General features: G+C 38.3%; 1 protein-coding gene across 2 annotated transcripts in view; it reads left to right on the plus strand.

Annotated features, from left to right (window-relative positions):
• wasf1 (WASP family member 1) overlaps window positions 1-17,081 on the plus strand; it is a 75,207-nt gene that overhangs the window by 19,763 nt on the left and 38,363 nt on the right. For both annotated transcript variants that reach the window (XM_057822614.1, XM_057822613.1), the window contains exons 2-3: window positions 13,016-13,162; window positions 15,294-15,428. In XM_057822614.1, coding sequence (XP_057678597.1) covers window positions 13,030-13,162; window positions 15,294-15,428 — 268 coding nt within the window. In that variant the 5' untranslated portion in view covers window positions 13,016-13,029. The remainder of the gene's footprint in view (window positions 1-13,015; window positions 13,163-15,293; window positions 15,429-17,081) is intronic.

The raw sequence follows: 17,081 nt of genomic DNA on the forward strand, positions 1-17,081 counted from the left end.
AAATATTCTTTTTTTTTTTTTTCAGTTTTTGTTCATTGTTTTTTTTTTATTTTATGTATTACATTTAAAATAAGCAAAAATGTATTTATTTTTTTTTATTTAAAAAGAGCAAATAAGGGTAAAAAGAAAATAATTTTTAAAAAAAATACAGTGCTGGCAAAAAGTATTGGCACCCCTGCAACTGTCAGATAATGCTCAATTTCTAACAGGAAATGATTGCAACTACAAATGCTTTGGTCATAATATCTCCATTTATTTTGCTTGCAATGAAAAAACACAAAAGAGAATGGGAAAAAAAAAAATCATTATCATTTTACACAAAACTCCAAAAATGGGCCGGACAAAAGTATTGGCACCCTTTGAAAAATCATGTCATTCTACGCTAATTTGTGTAATTAACAGCACCAGGTCGTGGTAACAACTAAATCACATTTGTAGCCAGTTAAAATGGATTAAAGTTGACTCAACCTCCGTCCTGTGTCCTTGTGTGTACCACATCGAGCATGGAGAAAAAAAAAAAAGACCAAAGAACTGTATGAAGACTTGAGAAGCAAAAAAGTGAGGAAGCATGGGCAATCTCAGGGCTACAAGTCCATCTCCAAAGACCTGAATGTTCCTGTGTCTACAGTGCACAGTGTCCCCAATAAGTGTAAAGCCCATGGCACTGTGGCTAACCTCCCTAGATGTGGACGGAAAAGAAAAATTGATTTCAACGAAAGATTGTGCAGATGGTGGATGAAGGACCTCGACTAACATCCAAACAAGTTCAAGCTGTCCTGCAGTCCGAGGATACAACAGTCTCAACCCTTACTATCCGTCGGCGTCTGAAGGAAGACCCCACTTCTAACCCAGAGACATAAAAAAGTCAGACTGGAGTTTGCCAAAACTTACCTGAGAAAGCCAAAAACGTTTTGGAAGAATGTTCTCTGATCAGATGAGACAAAAGTAGAGCTTTTTGGGAAAAGGCATCAACATAGAGTTTACAGAGTTATAGAGTTCCCTGATGTTTTGGGGTTGCTTTGCTACCTCTGGCACTGGACTGCTTGATCGTGTGCACGACATTATGAAGTCTGAAGACTACCAACAAATTTTGCAGCATAATTTAGGGCCCAGTGTGAGAAAGCCAGGTCTCCCTCAGAGGTCATGCGGCTTTCAGCAGGAGAATGACCCAAAACACACTTCAAAAAGCACTAGAAAATGGTTTGAGAGAAAGCACTGGAGACTTATAATGTGGCCAGCAATGAGTCCAGACCTTAATCCTATAGAACATCGGTGGAGAGATCTGAAAATGGCAGTTTCAGATCTTAGAGACCTGGAGTAGTTGGCCAAAGAAGAATGGTCTAAAATTCCAGCAGAGCATTGTAGGAATGTCATTAATGGATCCTAGAAGTGTTTGTTCGCAGTTATTTTGTCTAAAGGTTGTGCTACCACGTATTAGGCTGAGGGTGCCAATACTTTTGTCTGGCCCATTTTTTTCTTCTCAAGTCCTCAGAGAGTTCTTAGTCTTCTGTTTTTTTCTCCATGCTTAATGTTGTACACAGGACAGAGGTTGAGTCAACTTTAATCAATTTTAACTGGCTGCAAGTGTGATTTAGTTATTACCACGACCTGTTATGTGCCACAGGTAAGTAACAGGTGCTGTTAATTACACAAATTAGAGAAGCATCACATGATTTTTCATTGCAAGCAAAATAAATGAAGCTATTACAACCAAAGAACTTGTAATTGCAATCATTTTCTTGGAGAAATTGAGCATTTTCTGACAGAATTGCAGGGGTGCCAAAAATCTTTTTTTTTTAAAGGATCACTAATTATTCAATTTTTAAAAAATAGTTTTTTCAAGATTTATTAATGTTTCATTTTTATTCATGAATTGACATTTTTTATTAAAAAGACAAAAAAAACCGGTAAATATTCTAATGTTTAATTTCATTTTTAATTTGTTGTTTTAATAAAAAAAATCATAAAATATTTCTCTGTTATTTTTATTATTATTAATTATAATCTAATTTCTTAAAAAAATAAAAAAAAAATAAAAAAAAGTAAATATTCTTCAATTTCTGTCATCTTTGAACTCATTGAAGTCTACAGAAATTTTATACAAATTTATTTTAGCCAAAAACAAAAAGTCGATGCACATGATTTACTTTTGTGGGCCACACAAAATGAAGTGACGGGCTGGATCTGGCCCGGGAGCCGCGAGTTCGAAAGCATTGCTCTAACCCAGTCGCCTCGTTATTTCGCGTCTGTCCTTTTATTGTCTGTGACGGTAATTGTAGTTGCTAGAACTGGCGGGTCTTGTTCGCATCTGCGCATACGGCAAGGGAGACGATATAATGAAATTTCCCTTACAGGCCAAACAAGCACAGTGTGGCCCAGTGCGAGCATACAGGCATCTATTATTGAAAGCGTGGCGTTCATTATTCATCGCGAAGGCTTTTCTGTGCGCTCAGCAGATCAACTTCTTTGATTCTGTTTGTTCATCAGACACTCAGCTCATTGAGGTTAGACAGCTATGAATATTTAGTTGTGTGTGTGTGGGTGTGCGTGTGTGTATCTCTGAGATAAAGTGAGCTTAATGAACGTCTACTAAACTCAAATCAATTTGTAAGAAAATACTCTGAGGACTTTGTGTGTCTACTCAGTCACAGTACAAAGTTCATCATTGATGCTGCTTTGAATGAACACTATCAGAGACACTCAACCTTTGTGATTTGTTTTTCTCCAGCCAGTTAATTTTAGCTGGATGAAATTTCGATGGAATGTTTATAATGAGCAGACCAAGAAAAAAGTAACAAGAACCAATTTTTGAAAAGATACAGGATGTCGGCAATTTAAGTTTGAAGTGGAAATCATAGTGTAACTTTATGTAGTTAAAAATTAAGCCCCCGAATCTGGTTTGTACCCCATGTGGACTGACAAAAAAAGTCTCAAGAATCTAGAAAATGCAACGAAAAACTGACATTTTGTTTTGAATAGGGCTGTCAAACGATTCAAATTTTTAATCGAGTTAATTACAGCTTAAAAATTAATTAATCGTAATTAATCGCAATTAATCGCAATTCAAACCATCTATAAAATATGCCATATTTTTCTGTAAATTATATATATATTCTGTAAAACAAATTGTTGGAATGGAAAGATAAGACACAAGATGGATAAATGAGTTTTCCCATTGGCAGTGTATCAAATACTTGTTCTCCCCACTGTACATTCAACATACGGTACATAAGGACTGTAGTGGGCATTTCACTCTACTGTCATTTAAATCTGTCTATGCTGTCCTCACTCCGAAGCATCTACTTTTTCCAAAACTAGACAGCTAGTGTACGACGCCTTAATAATCAGACTTCTTCCTTTTTAATCTGATTTATTAATAAAATAGCCTCAAACCATTGTCCTCTTTAGACCGTCATAAAACTACAAAAAAAAAAGTACACGAGCATTGCATTAGCAACAACGTTAGCTTAGCACGCTATACAGGTTCACTAACCATAAACAAAAAGCGTCTCATACAAAAAATAGTACATTTCGCTTACTAACATAATATGTACATTCTTTACAACAACCATACTTACGGACAAATCTTGTCCAAGGATCATATAACCACAACATTACAACGTAGGCGTCAGCCCGAGACGTCGTGCAGCCATATTGAACTGGCAAGAAAAAAACAAACCATGTCGCAAAGCGACCACAAGAGTTCGCTGTTACACAGCACAAAAGCCTTGCTGTAAAACTTACCAAAAGGCAGAATACTGTCTGAGCGGGACATGTGCGTTAATTGCGTCAAATATTTTAACGTGATTAATCAAAAAAATTAATTACCGCGCGGTAACGCGATAATTTTGACAGCCCTAGTTTTGAAAAGTCATTTTTTGTGAAATTTGATCATTTAGTTTTCTTTAAAAATTCAGCTCCAAAAGCTAGTTTGACTTGGTGCCATGAAGTTTGGTAGACATGTCTGTCATGACTATACCCACCAAAAAGCCTACAAAACCTATACCTGAAAAGACGTTGCAATTCTGCCATTTTGGTTTGAAAATGCTGTTTGAGTGTCATTTTGGTCTTTTTTTTTTTTTTTTTTTTTTTTTTAATTTAAAAAAAAAAAAAAAAAACTAGACCCAGGGGTGAAAGTGGCTAGAATTTCTTGCCGGAACTCCCCAACGTGAAGGTCGCCACTAAGCAGGAAATGTTATTAATTTATTTATTTTCTTTTTTTTTTCGGGGGTGGGGGTCGAACCTCCTAAAACTACTGAAATGTAAAGAAAACTGTTTTGGCACAGTTGTTTTTATAACACATACAAAAACTGATTTTCATTCAAAATTGTATTTTTTTTCAATGATTTGCAAAATAAAAGTTAACAAAAACAGCAATGACCCCCCAACCTCCATCTTCTAATTTTTATTTTCCCTCATTTCCTCACATACTAAATGCCATATCTCAATTTTAACTACTTAAGAACATAGGATGTATATTAAAATTGAAGTTAATGTAAACATTTACTTTTTTTGTTTTTTTAATAATAACGATATAAGTAATAGAGGTGTGCAAAATTTCCGATTCTTAGATTATTCGCGATTCGGCCGTGGAAGATTCGAGAACGATTCACAAACATCCAAATTCCGATTAATGAAATATGCCAAGTAAAGCGGAAGTACAACACATTCAGCGCGCTGCGCAGTCTTCGGTACGCAATGAGGAAGAACGGAGCGAGAGTAGCTAAACATCATGCTTCTCATTACCCGGCCCCTCGGGTAATGCCAATGCTCAACTCACGGCTCTAGCTCAACTCATGCCACCAGATAAAAAAACACAACAACATACCTGACTGCTGCCGAAAAGCTGCTACAAAGTACATCCACATAATGTTATGGTAGATATCATTTATATAGGACTAGATGCAATATAGATTCGGTAGCGTTACAGCACATCTACAAAAAGCTAGATGCGGGCGTTAGTAAACGGCCGCCATCTTAAAGCAGTACACTTCCCTGCAAGGCTGTTGTAGCGAACCTTCCAAGCAAACCTAATTAACTTTTTATCTAAAATACTCCTAAATCGGTAAAATATTGACTTAAATCTATCTTTAAAATAGTTTTAAAACTTTCAAATGTCGAAAGTAGACAAAAGGGAAATTATGGAATAACAGGAGCAATTTTAACAACTTTAACGGTTGATTGACAACATTAAATTAATTGAATGTAGTTTAAAGCTGCTGATACAGAATGGGGACTGGAGTTTTTTATCTACTGTTATTTTTGTATATTTGTTTACTGCTATATGTTAACTTGATACTGAAATGGTAGTTTGGTTTAGCCTGAGAGTATTTTTGAACAATTTTGGAACTAATGTACAAAACATAAAAAAAAAAAAAAAAAAAAAAAAAAAAAAAATTTAAAAAGAGGGGGGTGCATCAATAATCGTTTTATAATCAAATCGGAGCCTCTGAATCGTAATCGAATCGTTAGGTGCCCAAAGATTCCCAGCTCTAATAAGTAACATTCAGAAAAATAAGTACAAATGACTTATATTATGCAGAGTGAAATGGAATATATTTTGAAGATTGCGCAAACATTGACTTTTTTAAATCATAAGGAAATGAATAAGTAGCCTAACATAAATTAACTAATACTAGTATCATTCCAAATTGCACATTGACAGCTAAGATATTCAGAACCTCCCCATCAAAGCAAATAAAACTAAATATCATAAGCCTCCTCAACTCTTTCCTTGCTCTTAAAGATTCGATCCATTTTCTGTTGCATTGCCCTTTTTTTGGTCGCATCAATTCAACGAATTTTTTATTTATTATTATTTTTTTTTTGCTGTTCCAGAAAACATGCACATTTCAACAAATCAGCGCTAACTATCTCTGCTGATCACATGTCAGTATGTCAGCCAATTCAACGGATAAATGAGTCCAGGCATTTTGCTTTGCTGCGTGCATTCGCATATTGACGTGACTCATCATCGTCAGACTCGGATAAATGCAGCAGCTGGGGAAACCTCCATGCCGTCCGTGGAATAAATAAATAAATAATAAATATCGGTGGAAACGGACTACGCTACACAAGCACTTTATTATGCTTGTTGTTAACACTTTTGTATGTAAATTGTTCTCTTCTTGAAGATGGAATGCATGTGTGGCAGCTTAGCATTTTTTTTACATAGCATTTTGACAGTTGCCGTCATATTTTTGGAATCAAAGCACCCTGTACCGGAACTGCATTCAGGCCCTGAATCTTATACCGGAACTCCGTTCCTGCCCTGAATGTTATACTGGAACTGCGTTCCTGACCCTTCTGGCCCACTTTCACCCCTGGCTAGACCTACTAAAAACCTCAAGAACACTTACATTAAAAGATAGTGGAGGTCTGCCATTTTGGTTGTGCATTTCAGTGTAAGTTGGTCATTTAATTTTCTGAAATAATTCAGCCCCCAGAGCTAGTTTGCCTTGGCGACATGAAATGTGATAAACATGTTTGTCATGACTAGACCCACCAAAAAGCCTCAAAACCCATACCTGAAAAGACATTGGAGGTCTGCCATTTTGGTTTCAATGTCCATTTCAGTGTAATTTGGTCATTTAATTTTCGTAAAAAATTCAGCCCCCGGAGCTAGTTTGCCTTGGTGAAATGAAATTTGGTAGGCATGTTTGTTATGACTAGACCCATTAAAAAGCCTCAAGAACCCATTTCTGAAAAGACATTATAATTCTCCCATTTTGGTTTAAAGATGCTGTTTTAGTGTCTTTTTGGCAAATTCTTTTGATGAAAAAAATTCAACCCCCAAAGGCTGTTTAACTTGGCATGATGAAATTTGGTAGACATATTTTTTATGACTGGAGCCACCAAAAAGCCTCAACAACCCATACCTGAAAGGACATTGGCGGTCTGAATTTTTGTTTCAATGTCATTTTCAGTGTAATTTGGCCAGAGAGCCCAGAAAACTGTTTAACTTGGCGACATGAAATTCGGTAAACATGTCTGTCATGACTAGACCCACCAAAAAGCCTTAAGAACCCATACCTGAAAAGACATCGGGGGCCAATTTAGTTTGAAAGTGCATTTCAGTGTAATTTGGCCATTTAATTTTCTTTAAAAACTCAGCCCACAAAGCTAGTTTGCTTTGGTGCCATGAAATCTGGTATACATGTCTGTCATGACTATACCCACCATTAAGTTTCTGGAACCCATTTCTGAAAACACATTATAAATCTGCCATTTTGGTTTGAAGATGCTGATTGAGCGTCATTTAAGCAATTTCTTTCGGTTGAAAAAAAATCATCCCTGGAAGGCTAGTTAACTTGGCGACATGAACTTTGGTAAACATGTATGTCATGACAATACCCACCAAAAGCCTCAAGAACCCATATCTTAAAAGACATTGCAAATCTGCCATTTTGCTTTAAAGATGCCGGTTGAGTGTCATTTTGGAAAATTCTTTTGACTAAAAAAAATCCAGCCCCCCAAAGGCTGTTTAACCTGGCAACATCAAATTTGGTAGACATATTTGTTATAACTAGACCCACCAAAAAGCCTCAAGAACCCATACCTGAAAAGACATTGGAGGTCTGCCATTTTGGTTTCAAAGTCCATTTCAGTATAATTTGGCCATTTAATTTACTGAAATAACTCAGCCCCCAGAGCTGGTTTGCCTTGACAACATGAAATTTGGTAAATATGTATGTCATGACTTGACCCACCAAAGAGCCTTACGAACCTATACCTGAAAAGAAATCGGGGGCCAATTTAGTTTGAAAGTCCATTTCAGTGTAAGTTGGCCATTTAGTTCTCTTTAAAAATTCCGCCCCCGAAGATAGTTTGCTTTGGTGCCGTGAAATTTGGTATACGTACATGTCTGTCATGACTATACCCACCATAAAGCTTCAACAACCCATATCTGAAAAGACATTGCAATTCTGCCATTTTGTTTTGAAGATGCTTGAGCGTCTTTTTAGCAATTTCTTTCGATTTAAAAAAAAAATCAGCCCTGAAAGGCTAGTTAACTTGGCGACATGAACTTTGGTAAACATGTGTGTCATGACAATACCCACCAGAAAACCTCTAGAACCCATGTCTGAAAAGACATCGGAGGTCTGCCATTTTGGATTTAATGTCCATTTCAGTGTAATTTGGCCATTTAATTTACTGAAATAACTCAGCCCCCGGAGCTGGTTTGCCTTGGCGACATGGAATTTGGTAAACATGTCTGTCATGACTAGAGCCACCAAAAAGCCTCAAAAACCCTTATCTGAAAAGAAATAGCAATTCTGTCATTTTGGTTTGAAGATGCTGCTTGAGTGTAATTTGATTTAAACAAAACCATGCCCCAAAGGCTATTTAAATTGGCTACATGAAATTTGGTAGACATGTCTGTCATGACTAGACCCACCAAAAAGCCTCAAGAAACCATATCTGAAAAGACATTGCAAATCTGCCATTTTGGTTTAAAGATGTCGGTTGAGTGTCATTTTTGGCAAATTCTTTTGATTAAAAAAAATTCAGCCCCCAAAGGCTGTTTAACCTGGCGACATCAAATTTGGTGGACATGTTTGTTATGAGTAGACCCACCAAAAAGCCTCAAGAACCCATGCCTGAAAAGACATTGGAGTTCTGCCATTTTGTTTCAAAGTCCATTTCAGTATAATCTGGCCATTTAATTTACTGAAATAACTCAGCCCCCAGAGCTGGTTTGCCTTGGCGACATGAAATTTGGTTAACATGTCTGTCATGACTAGACCCACCAAAAAGCCTCAAGAACCCTTATCTGAAAAGACATTGCAATTCTGCCATTTTGGTTTGAAGATGCTGCTTGAGTGTAATTTTGGCAATTTCTTTTGATTTAAACAAAATCATGCCCCAAAGGCTGTTTAAATTGGCTAGATGAAATTTGGTAGACATGTCTGTCATGACTAGACCCACCAAAAAGCCTCAAGAACCCATACTTGAAAAGACATCAGAGTTCTGCCATTTTGGTTTGAAGTGGCTAATTTCGTGTCCTTTTGGCCATTTCTTCTGCTTAAAATAGCATCCCCTGAAACCAGTTTCACTTAGCAATGTGAAATGTGGTTAACACGCCTATCACGAGAAGACCAACAAAAAATATTAACCAATGAATTAAATGTTAAATTTGCGAGGGGAATACATGGAGTGGCAATTTGATTTGAAAGTCCATTTCATTGCAAGTTGGCCATTTAATTTTCTTTAAAAAATCAGCCCCCAAAGCTAGTTTGCCTCGGTGCCATGACATATGGTAGAAATGTAGACTGACAAAAAAAGTCTCAAAAACCCGTATCTTAAAAGACATTGGAATTCTGCCATTTGGGTTTGAAGATGCTACTTCAGTGTCATTTTGGCAATTTCTTTTGATTGAAAAAACAGCTCAGAAAGGCTGTTTAATTTGGACGTTTGTCATGACTAGACCCTTCAAAAAGCCTCAAGATCCTATACCTCAAAAGACATTGGAGGTCTGCCATTTCGGTTTAGAGAGGCTCATTTTGTGTCATTTTCTTCTGCTTAAAAATGGATCCCCCGAAACCAAACACATCTATCACTGGAAGACCCACAAAAAAGTCAATAATAATAAATCCATGCATGAAAAGACACGGGAAGTTAACCATTTTGAATTGAAGCAGCATTTTAAATAACAAATTTCCTCCTTAACCAATGAAGGAAGTGTTACATTTGCATGGCCATGTGTGACAAAAGTGCTTTTTGTCAGTCTCTTCTACATAGTTAACTGGCTAAATAGAAGTGACAGGAAAGAGCATGTCCGTCTTGGTGCTACAATGGTGCTCGTGGACATAGGGTGTTGTCCAAATAAAAGCCACTTGACCTGCTCCATTATGAGAGGTCCACCAATGTATAGAGTGTGAAAACGCTCCATTAAGATTCATTAAAGCCACCCCATTGACATATTGTCCCCCATAGAAGCCCCTCTACTTCTCCCAACCCTTCACCCTTAAAGTGCGTACGACAGGAGAAAAAAAGTCTTAAATAGGATTATTATGTCAATTAGAATCATATTTTGAGACGATTCGACTATATACAACAATTTAGCAAAGCGCAGATGACGAGAAATCAGTCTTTTAATTTGCCGGTTAGCCACGCCTACCATTATAGGGCTCTAGCATCCCCAACAGGGGGATGACGTCAGCGGAGTCACGGTTTCATCTGATTTAGTATGCAGCCCATTGAGGGGGAATTATTCACAACGAGGAAAACACGACGAAGAGAGCCGCAAAATGTCATTGTTTCAGTCTCTCCAATATTTTTACAGGATATTTTTTTTCTCCAAGTATTTAGCCCCAATAGCTAAATAAGGCTTGAGAAGGACCAGTCAGCCCGTCGAGGGGGAACTGTTCAGAACGAGGAAAACGTGACGAAGAGACCCGCAAAATGTCATTGTTTCAGTCTCTCTACTCCAATATTTTTACAGGATATTCTTTTTATCCTAGTATTTTTCCCCAGTAGCTAAATAAATGGCATGGTCATGACAAATAACAGTCTTGTGCTAAATGGAAGATGAAATAATAAAAATGCATTTATTCAGTACGACATGGCAAAATTACTCCATAATGGTCAAAATTGTCGACTTCACCTTTACTGTCGCACCTCCCAAACGATATTTTATGCCACCTAAATCGGGCTTACAGTTGTGGTCAAAAGTTTACATACACTTGTGAAGAACATAATGTCATGGCTTTCTTGAGTTTCCAGTTATTTCTACAACTCTGATTTTTCTCTGATAGAGTGATTGGAACAGATACTTCTTTGTCACAAAAAACATTCACGAAGTTTGGTTCTTTTATGACTTTATTATGGGTGAACAGAAAAAAGTGATCAAATCTGCTGGGTCAAAAATATACATACAGCAGCGCTAATATTTGGTAACATGTCCCTTGGCCATTTTCACTTCAATTAGGCGCTTTTGGTAGCCATCCACAAGCTTCTGGCAAGCTTCTGGTTGAATCTTTAACCACTCCTCTTGACAGAATTGGTGCAGTTCAGTTAACTTTGATGGCTTTCTGACATGGACTTGTTTCTTCAGCATTGTCCACAAGTTCTCAATGGGGTTTAAGTCAGGACTTTGGGAAGGCCATTTGAAAACCTTAATTCTAGCCTGATTTACCCATTCCATTACCACTTTTGATGTGTGTTTGGGTTCATTGTCCTGTTGGAACACCCAACTGCGCCCAAGACCCAATCTTCGGGCTGATGACGTTAGGTTATCTTGAAGAATTTGAAGGTAATCCTCCTTCTTCATGATCCCATTTACTCTCTGTAAAGCACCAGTTCCATTGGCAGCAAAACAGCCCCACAGCATAATACTACCACCACCGTGCTTGACGGTAGGCATGGTGTACTTGGGGTTAAAGGCCTCACCTTTTCTCCTCCAAACATATTGCTGGGCATTGTGGCCAAACAGCTTGATTTTTGTTTCGTCTGACCACAGAACTTTCCTCCAGAAGGTGTTATCTTTGTCCATGTGATCAGCAGCAAACTTAAGTCGAGCCTTAAGGTGCCGCTTTTGGAGCAAGGGCTTCCTTCTTGCACGGCAGCCTCTCAGTCCATGGAGATGCAAAACACGCTTGACTGTGGACACTGACACCTGTGTTCCAGCAGCTTCTAATTCTTGGCAGATCTGCTTTTTGGTGATTCTCGGTTGAATCTTCACCCTCCTGACCAATTTTCTCTCAACAGCAGGTGATAGCTTGCGTTTTCTTCCTGATCGTGGCAGTGACAAAACAGTGCCATGCACGTTATACTTACAAACAATTGTTTGCACTGTTGCTCTTGGGACCTGCAGCTGCTTTGAAATGGCTCCAATTGACTTTCCTGACTTGTTCAAGTCAATGATTCGCTTTTTCAGATCCATGTATGTATATTTTTGACCCAGCAGATTTGATCACTTTTTCTGTTAACCCATAATAAAGTCATAAAAGAACCAAACTTCATGAATGTTTTTTTGTGACAAAGAAGTATCTGTTCCAATCACTCTATCGGAGAAAAATCAGAGTTGTAGAAATAACTGGAAACTCAAGAGAGCCATGACATTACGTTCTTCACAAGTGTATGTAAACTTTTGACCACAACTGTATACCCTACTAAAATTTGTTATCGTGACAGGCCTAGCGATCGCTTCCACACACATCTAAGCGGTACATTTCATTCAGGAGCATAAAATACCGCGTGTATTATGAAATAAACATGCTTTTTCGTGTCACAGGCACTTTAAAGGACAGTCACACATCCGTCTTTTACACCTTGCATCTGTACATTTACTGAAGTACAGAGCGTGGTTGCAAAAACACAAAGGCTAGACCACTGTATGAATAGCTTTGAATGCAATTATCAAAAACACCTATAAAAGAGAAAGCGCAATCCTCGCCCACAAAGACCTGTCATCTGTTCTTTCCCGATGACTCGCCACACAATCTAGACGTCGCTACTGCCGGTGTCATTTGCCTGAAGCCATTGTGACCGAGATCAGAGATCTATTGTTATCAGCAGTGCCTTTGTGTACATTCAGCCATTGTGAATCAGGCTGATTGCTTCCACTGATTTGCATGAAAGTGACTCTCGTGCACGTCACATACCTCAATTAAGTGATGCGCAATCTAGCATGGTGGCAACTCAAGAGTCAAAAATAGTAACAGATACATGTCTAAATGTCTGTGTAATTAATAAATGTGTACAGTTAAAAGGATCCTTACATATGCTTTCATTCATTCATTGGAGTTTTCCGTGCCAGAATTGAGCACATGAGTGTGTGCGAGAGTTCCTTTCTCGCAGGGAAGTCATGAAAAATGACAGCACTATGCTCGTGGGAAAAGCCCGTCAAATGCCATCACATCACTGAAAACTGTGGAAATCCTCAGTGGACAAATGCAAGGCCGTCGCGCATGCTAATCCTACTTTGCTTTTGTCTGGCTTGCTAAGAACCGCAGTAAATACAGACAAATATTTATATAAGAAGCACTTTTATCAGTTCACTTTTCTTTTGCAGGTGACGGCGGAAGGATGCCGCTAGTAAAGCGCACCATCGAGCCCAGGCACCTGTGCCACACGGCGCTGCCGAGGAATATTAAGAACGAGCTGGAATGCGTCACCAACATCTCCTTGGCTAGCGTCATACGACAGCTCAGCAGCCTAAGTTAGTACACAAAAAAGGTTTTTGTGATTAACTCTGGGAGGGTAGAGGAATAACATGTTTCAGTTCCATTGACGGCGATCAACGTCCAATCTATTGGAACCAGCAGAAATTTTTTGTACAAAAAAAAAAAATCATGAGTGAAAAAAAAAACTTTCAGGAAATGATTGGCCAAATCATATATTTCTTGTACAAAACTCAAACTTAGATATGAAAAAAAATCTAGAAAACCTAGAAAAACTATAAAAGTTGAATTGTATTCAAACTTTGGCACGTAAAAAAAAAAAAAAATAGGGAAAATGAATGGCCAAATCACTTTTTTTTGTACGAAAACCAAGCTTACGTGCAAAAAATTTAGACGGGGAAAAACATCGGTCGTAAACTTTGACATACAAAATATAACTTTTGGGAAATTAATGGCCAAAAAACGTGTTTTTTTTGTACGAAAACCGAGCTTGTGTATAAAAAAAAATTCATATGTGAAAAATTTAATTGTACGTAAAGCTGGGCATTAAAAAAAAACAAATTCCACTGTATGCTCTATAGACATGTGCTGATTACCGGTTTCAAGGTATACTGTGGCATGAAAACATCAAGGTTTTAAAACCGCAAAAAATTTCCGTCACACCGTTCCTAAGGTAATAGTTATTTTTTATGTCCCAAAAATACATGGCGAAATCCCTCGCTTGCAGCTGTAAGGCTCAACCCTCCCGCACCGGTTGTTGCTCAGTGTCATTGAGTCAGCTGTGCTACACGATAGCTGGAGGAGGTGTAACTCCTGAACTTTTTCCCCCATCAAAGAAAACGAAATTGCTGGTATGGGAATACTTCGGCTACAGAAAGGTTACGGATGGCCGGAAGGGCCAACCGACATGTAAAACATGTATATGGAGGGTGGCTGCCGAGGTGGCAATACCTCCAATATGATTTCACATTTATACAAAATTAAAGGTTAGTAAACACTGTCATTAACGTTTACCACCAGCTAAGAGAGTTAACTCCAGCGTGTTTAGTGTGTCTAGCGGTTGTAAAATGTGTTTTTTTCTCTCTGGCAAATGTCTGTTTTGAGAAAGAAGTGTGTATATAATGTACACATGGTACGAGTCATACACATGTGATTTTTATGGAAAATAATTCAATTTTTTTTTTCTTTCTGATGGTATTAATGTTGAGCTGTGGGTTTAGACTCACGTAAAGGACTGCATTTATTTTAATTTTATTTAGAATATAGTTTTTTTTTTTTTAAATTAAACTTAGAATTACACTTATGTTCCAATTTGCTAATGTTTTGAAAAATAAAAATCCTGTTCAATGCAAAAAATGTTTTTTTAAACCCAGATATCTCAAAGTAACACATTTTAAAGCTTTAATTGCAATACCGTGATACCGTGAAACCGTGATATTTTGGCTTAAGGTTATCATACCGTCAGAATATCATACCGGCACATCCCTAATGCTATATTTCCGATATTTATAATGTGGTGCCTTGACCTACACAAATTCATTGCTAAGACCACACTCATAACTCAAAACACACAGCATCTCAAATCATTGTTACCAATTGGAAATCATTTACAGTTACAGTTGTCCAATCATAACTTTTTAACTGATAACTCATATCCCGATATTGTCCAACTCCAAAAACCGGACACCGATATCAAACCGATACCGATATATTTGCGGTAATAGCTTTTACTACTCACAAAGAGGACAAACTAACCAAAAAAATATATATATATTATTAGAGTTATCCAATATTATCTTAATATTATGTATTATATATGAAGGTTTATAATTCATTATTTTTCAATCATTAATTGTTCATTTAATTTTTGCCACATAAGTGCAAATGGTCTGCTCACATATCAAACCCCCAGCATCTTAATTTGGAGACATCTAATGGTCAATAAGCATAACTGCTGTGCTAAGCTGTGACCAGCCCTTGTACAAAGGTAGAAGGCGCAAGACTTCTACATTCACTTTGAAGGCAACATGCATATTGCCCAAAACCGATAATGAAAAAGCCGATGTTGATATTATCCGAAATCATTTTAAAATGTTTTAATCGGTCGATAATATCGGGCAATCCTAATCACAATGTTTTTAATCTTCATTTTCTATGTGTTGCGCCTAGGCAAATATGCAGAAGACCTGTTCGGAGAGCTGTTCAATGAGGCGCACACCTTCTCCTTCCGGGTTAACTCACTGCAGGAGCGCGTGGACCGCCTCTCCATCAGCGTTACGCAACTGGATCCCAAAGAGGAAGAATGTGAGCACTTCGACCTATAATAATAGACAGGACGTGTTATTATGGATGAGTGGAACTAGAAGATGGTGTTTAGGTGGAAAAACAAAAGGAGAGAATCGCAGTGTGATAATAGCAAGCCACGAAGTGACATATTGATTTCCCATGCAGCCACTGTGCGCGACTCGTAACAGCTTATTTGTCGCTGACATGGAGATGAGTGCGGCAAAGCAGACCGTAAAAGAGAAATATTCAATTCTGAGACGTTGCTTGTGATGTCCAACGTGATCTAATTTCTAAAATAATTTGTCCCTTGGGGTGGGGGGGGGGGGGGTATTGTAAAGTGAGTTCATTTGTTCTGGGCTCATAGGAGCTTGATTAAAGTCTGTTTTAAGAAACATTCAACAATCGAAATAAGGTAACCACTAGAGGTTCTTAGATTATTTGCGATTCAGCCGTGGAAGATTCGAGAACGATTCACAAACATCCAAATTTGGATTATTGAATTATACAGTGGGGCAAATAAGTATTTAGTCAACCACTAATTGTGCAAGTTCTCCCTCTTGAAAAGATTAGTGAGGCCTGTTATTGTCAATATGGGTAAACCTCAACCATGAGAGACAGAATGTGGAAAAAAAAAACTGAAAATCACATTGTTTGATTTTTAAATAATTTCTTTGCAAATCATGGTGGAATATTTGGTCTATACCAAAAGTTCATCTCAATACTTTGTTCTGTAGGCAATAACGGAGGCCAAACGTTTTCTGTAACTCTTCACAAGCTTTTCACACACTGTTGCTGGTATTTTGGCCCATTCCTCCATGCGGCTCTCCTCTAGAGCTGTGATGTTTTGGGGCTGTCGTTGGGCAACACGGACTTTCAACTCGCTCCTCACCCCGTGGCGTCAAAATTATAGCAAAAACGGGGAGCAAAAATCCCAGAACCACACGGGGGGACCTAGTGAATGACCTACAGAGAGCTGGGACCACAGTAACAAAGGCTACTATCAGTAACACAATGCGCCGCCAGGGACTCAAATCCTGCACTGCTAGACGTGTCACCCTGCTGAAGAAAGTACACGTCCAGGCCCGTCTGCGGTTCGCTAGAGAGCATTTGGGTGATCCAGAAGAGGATTGGGAGAATGTGTTGTGGTCAGATGAAACCAAAATAGAACTTTTTGGTAGAAACACAGGTTCTCTTGTTTGGAGGAAAAAGAATACTGAATTGCACCATACCCACTGTGAAGCATGGGGGTGGAAACATCATGCTTTGGGGCTGTTTTTCTGCAAAGGGAAAAGGCTGACTGATCTGTGTAAAGGAAAGAATGAATGGGGCCAAGTATCGAGAGATTTTGAGTGAAAATCTTCTTCCATCAGCAAGGGCATTGAAGATGAGATGTGGCTGGGTCTTTCAGCATGACAATGATCCCAAACACACAGCCAGGGCAACAAAGGAGTGGCTTCGTTATAAGCATTTCAAGGTTCTGGCGTGGTCTAGCCAGTCTCCAGATCTCAACCCCATAGAAAATTTGTGGAGGGAGTTGAAAGTCCGTGTTGCCCAAAGACAGCCCCAAAACATCACTGCTCTAGAGGAGATCTGCATGGAGGAATGGGCCAAAATACCAGCAACAGTGTGTGAAAAGCTTGTGACGAGTTACAGAAAACGTTTGGCCTCTGT

This window comes from Corythoichthys intestinalis, chromosome 19, assembly GCF_030265065.1.
Source record: "Corythoichthys intestinalis isolate RoL2023-P3 chromosome 19, ASM3026506v1, whole genome shotgun sequence".
Taxonomy (NCBI): Eukaryota; Metazoa; Chordata; class Actinopteri; order Syngnathiformes; family Syngnathidae; genus Corythoichthys; species Corythoichthys intestinalis.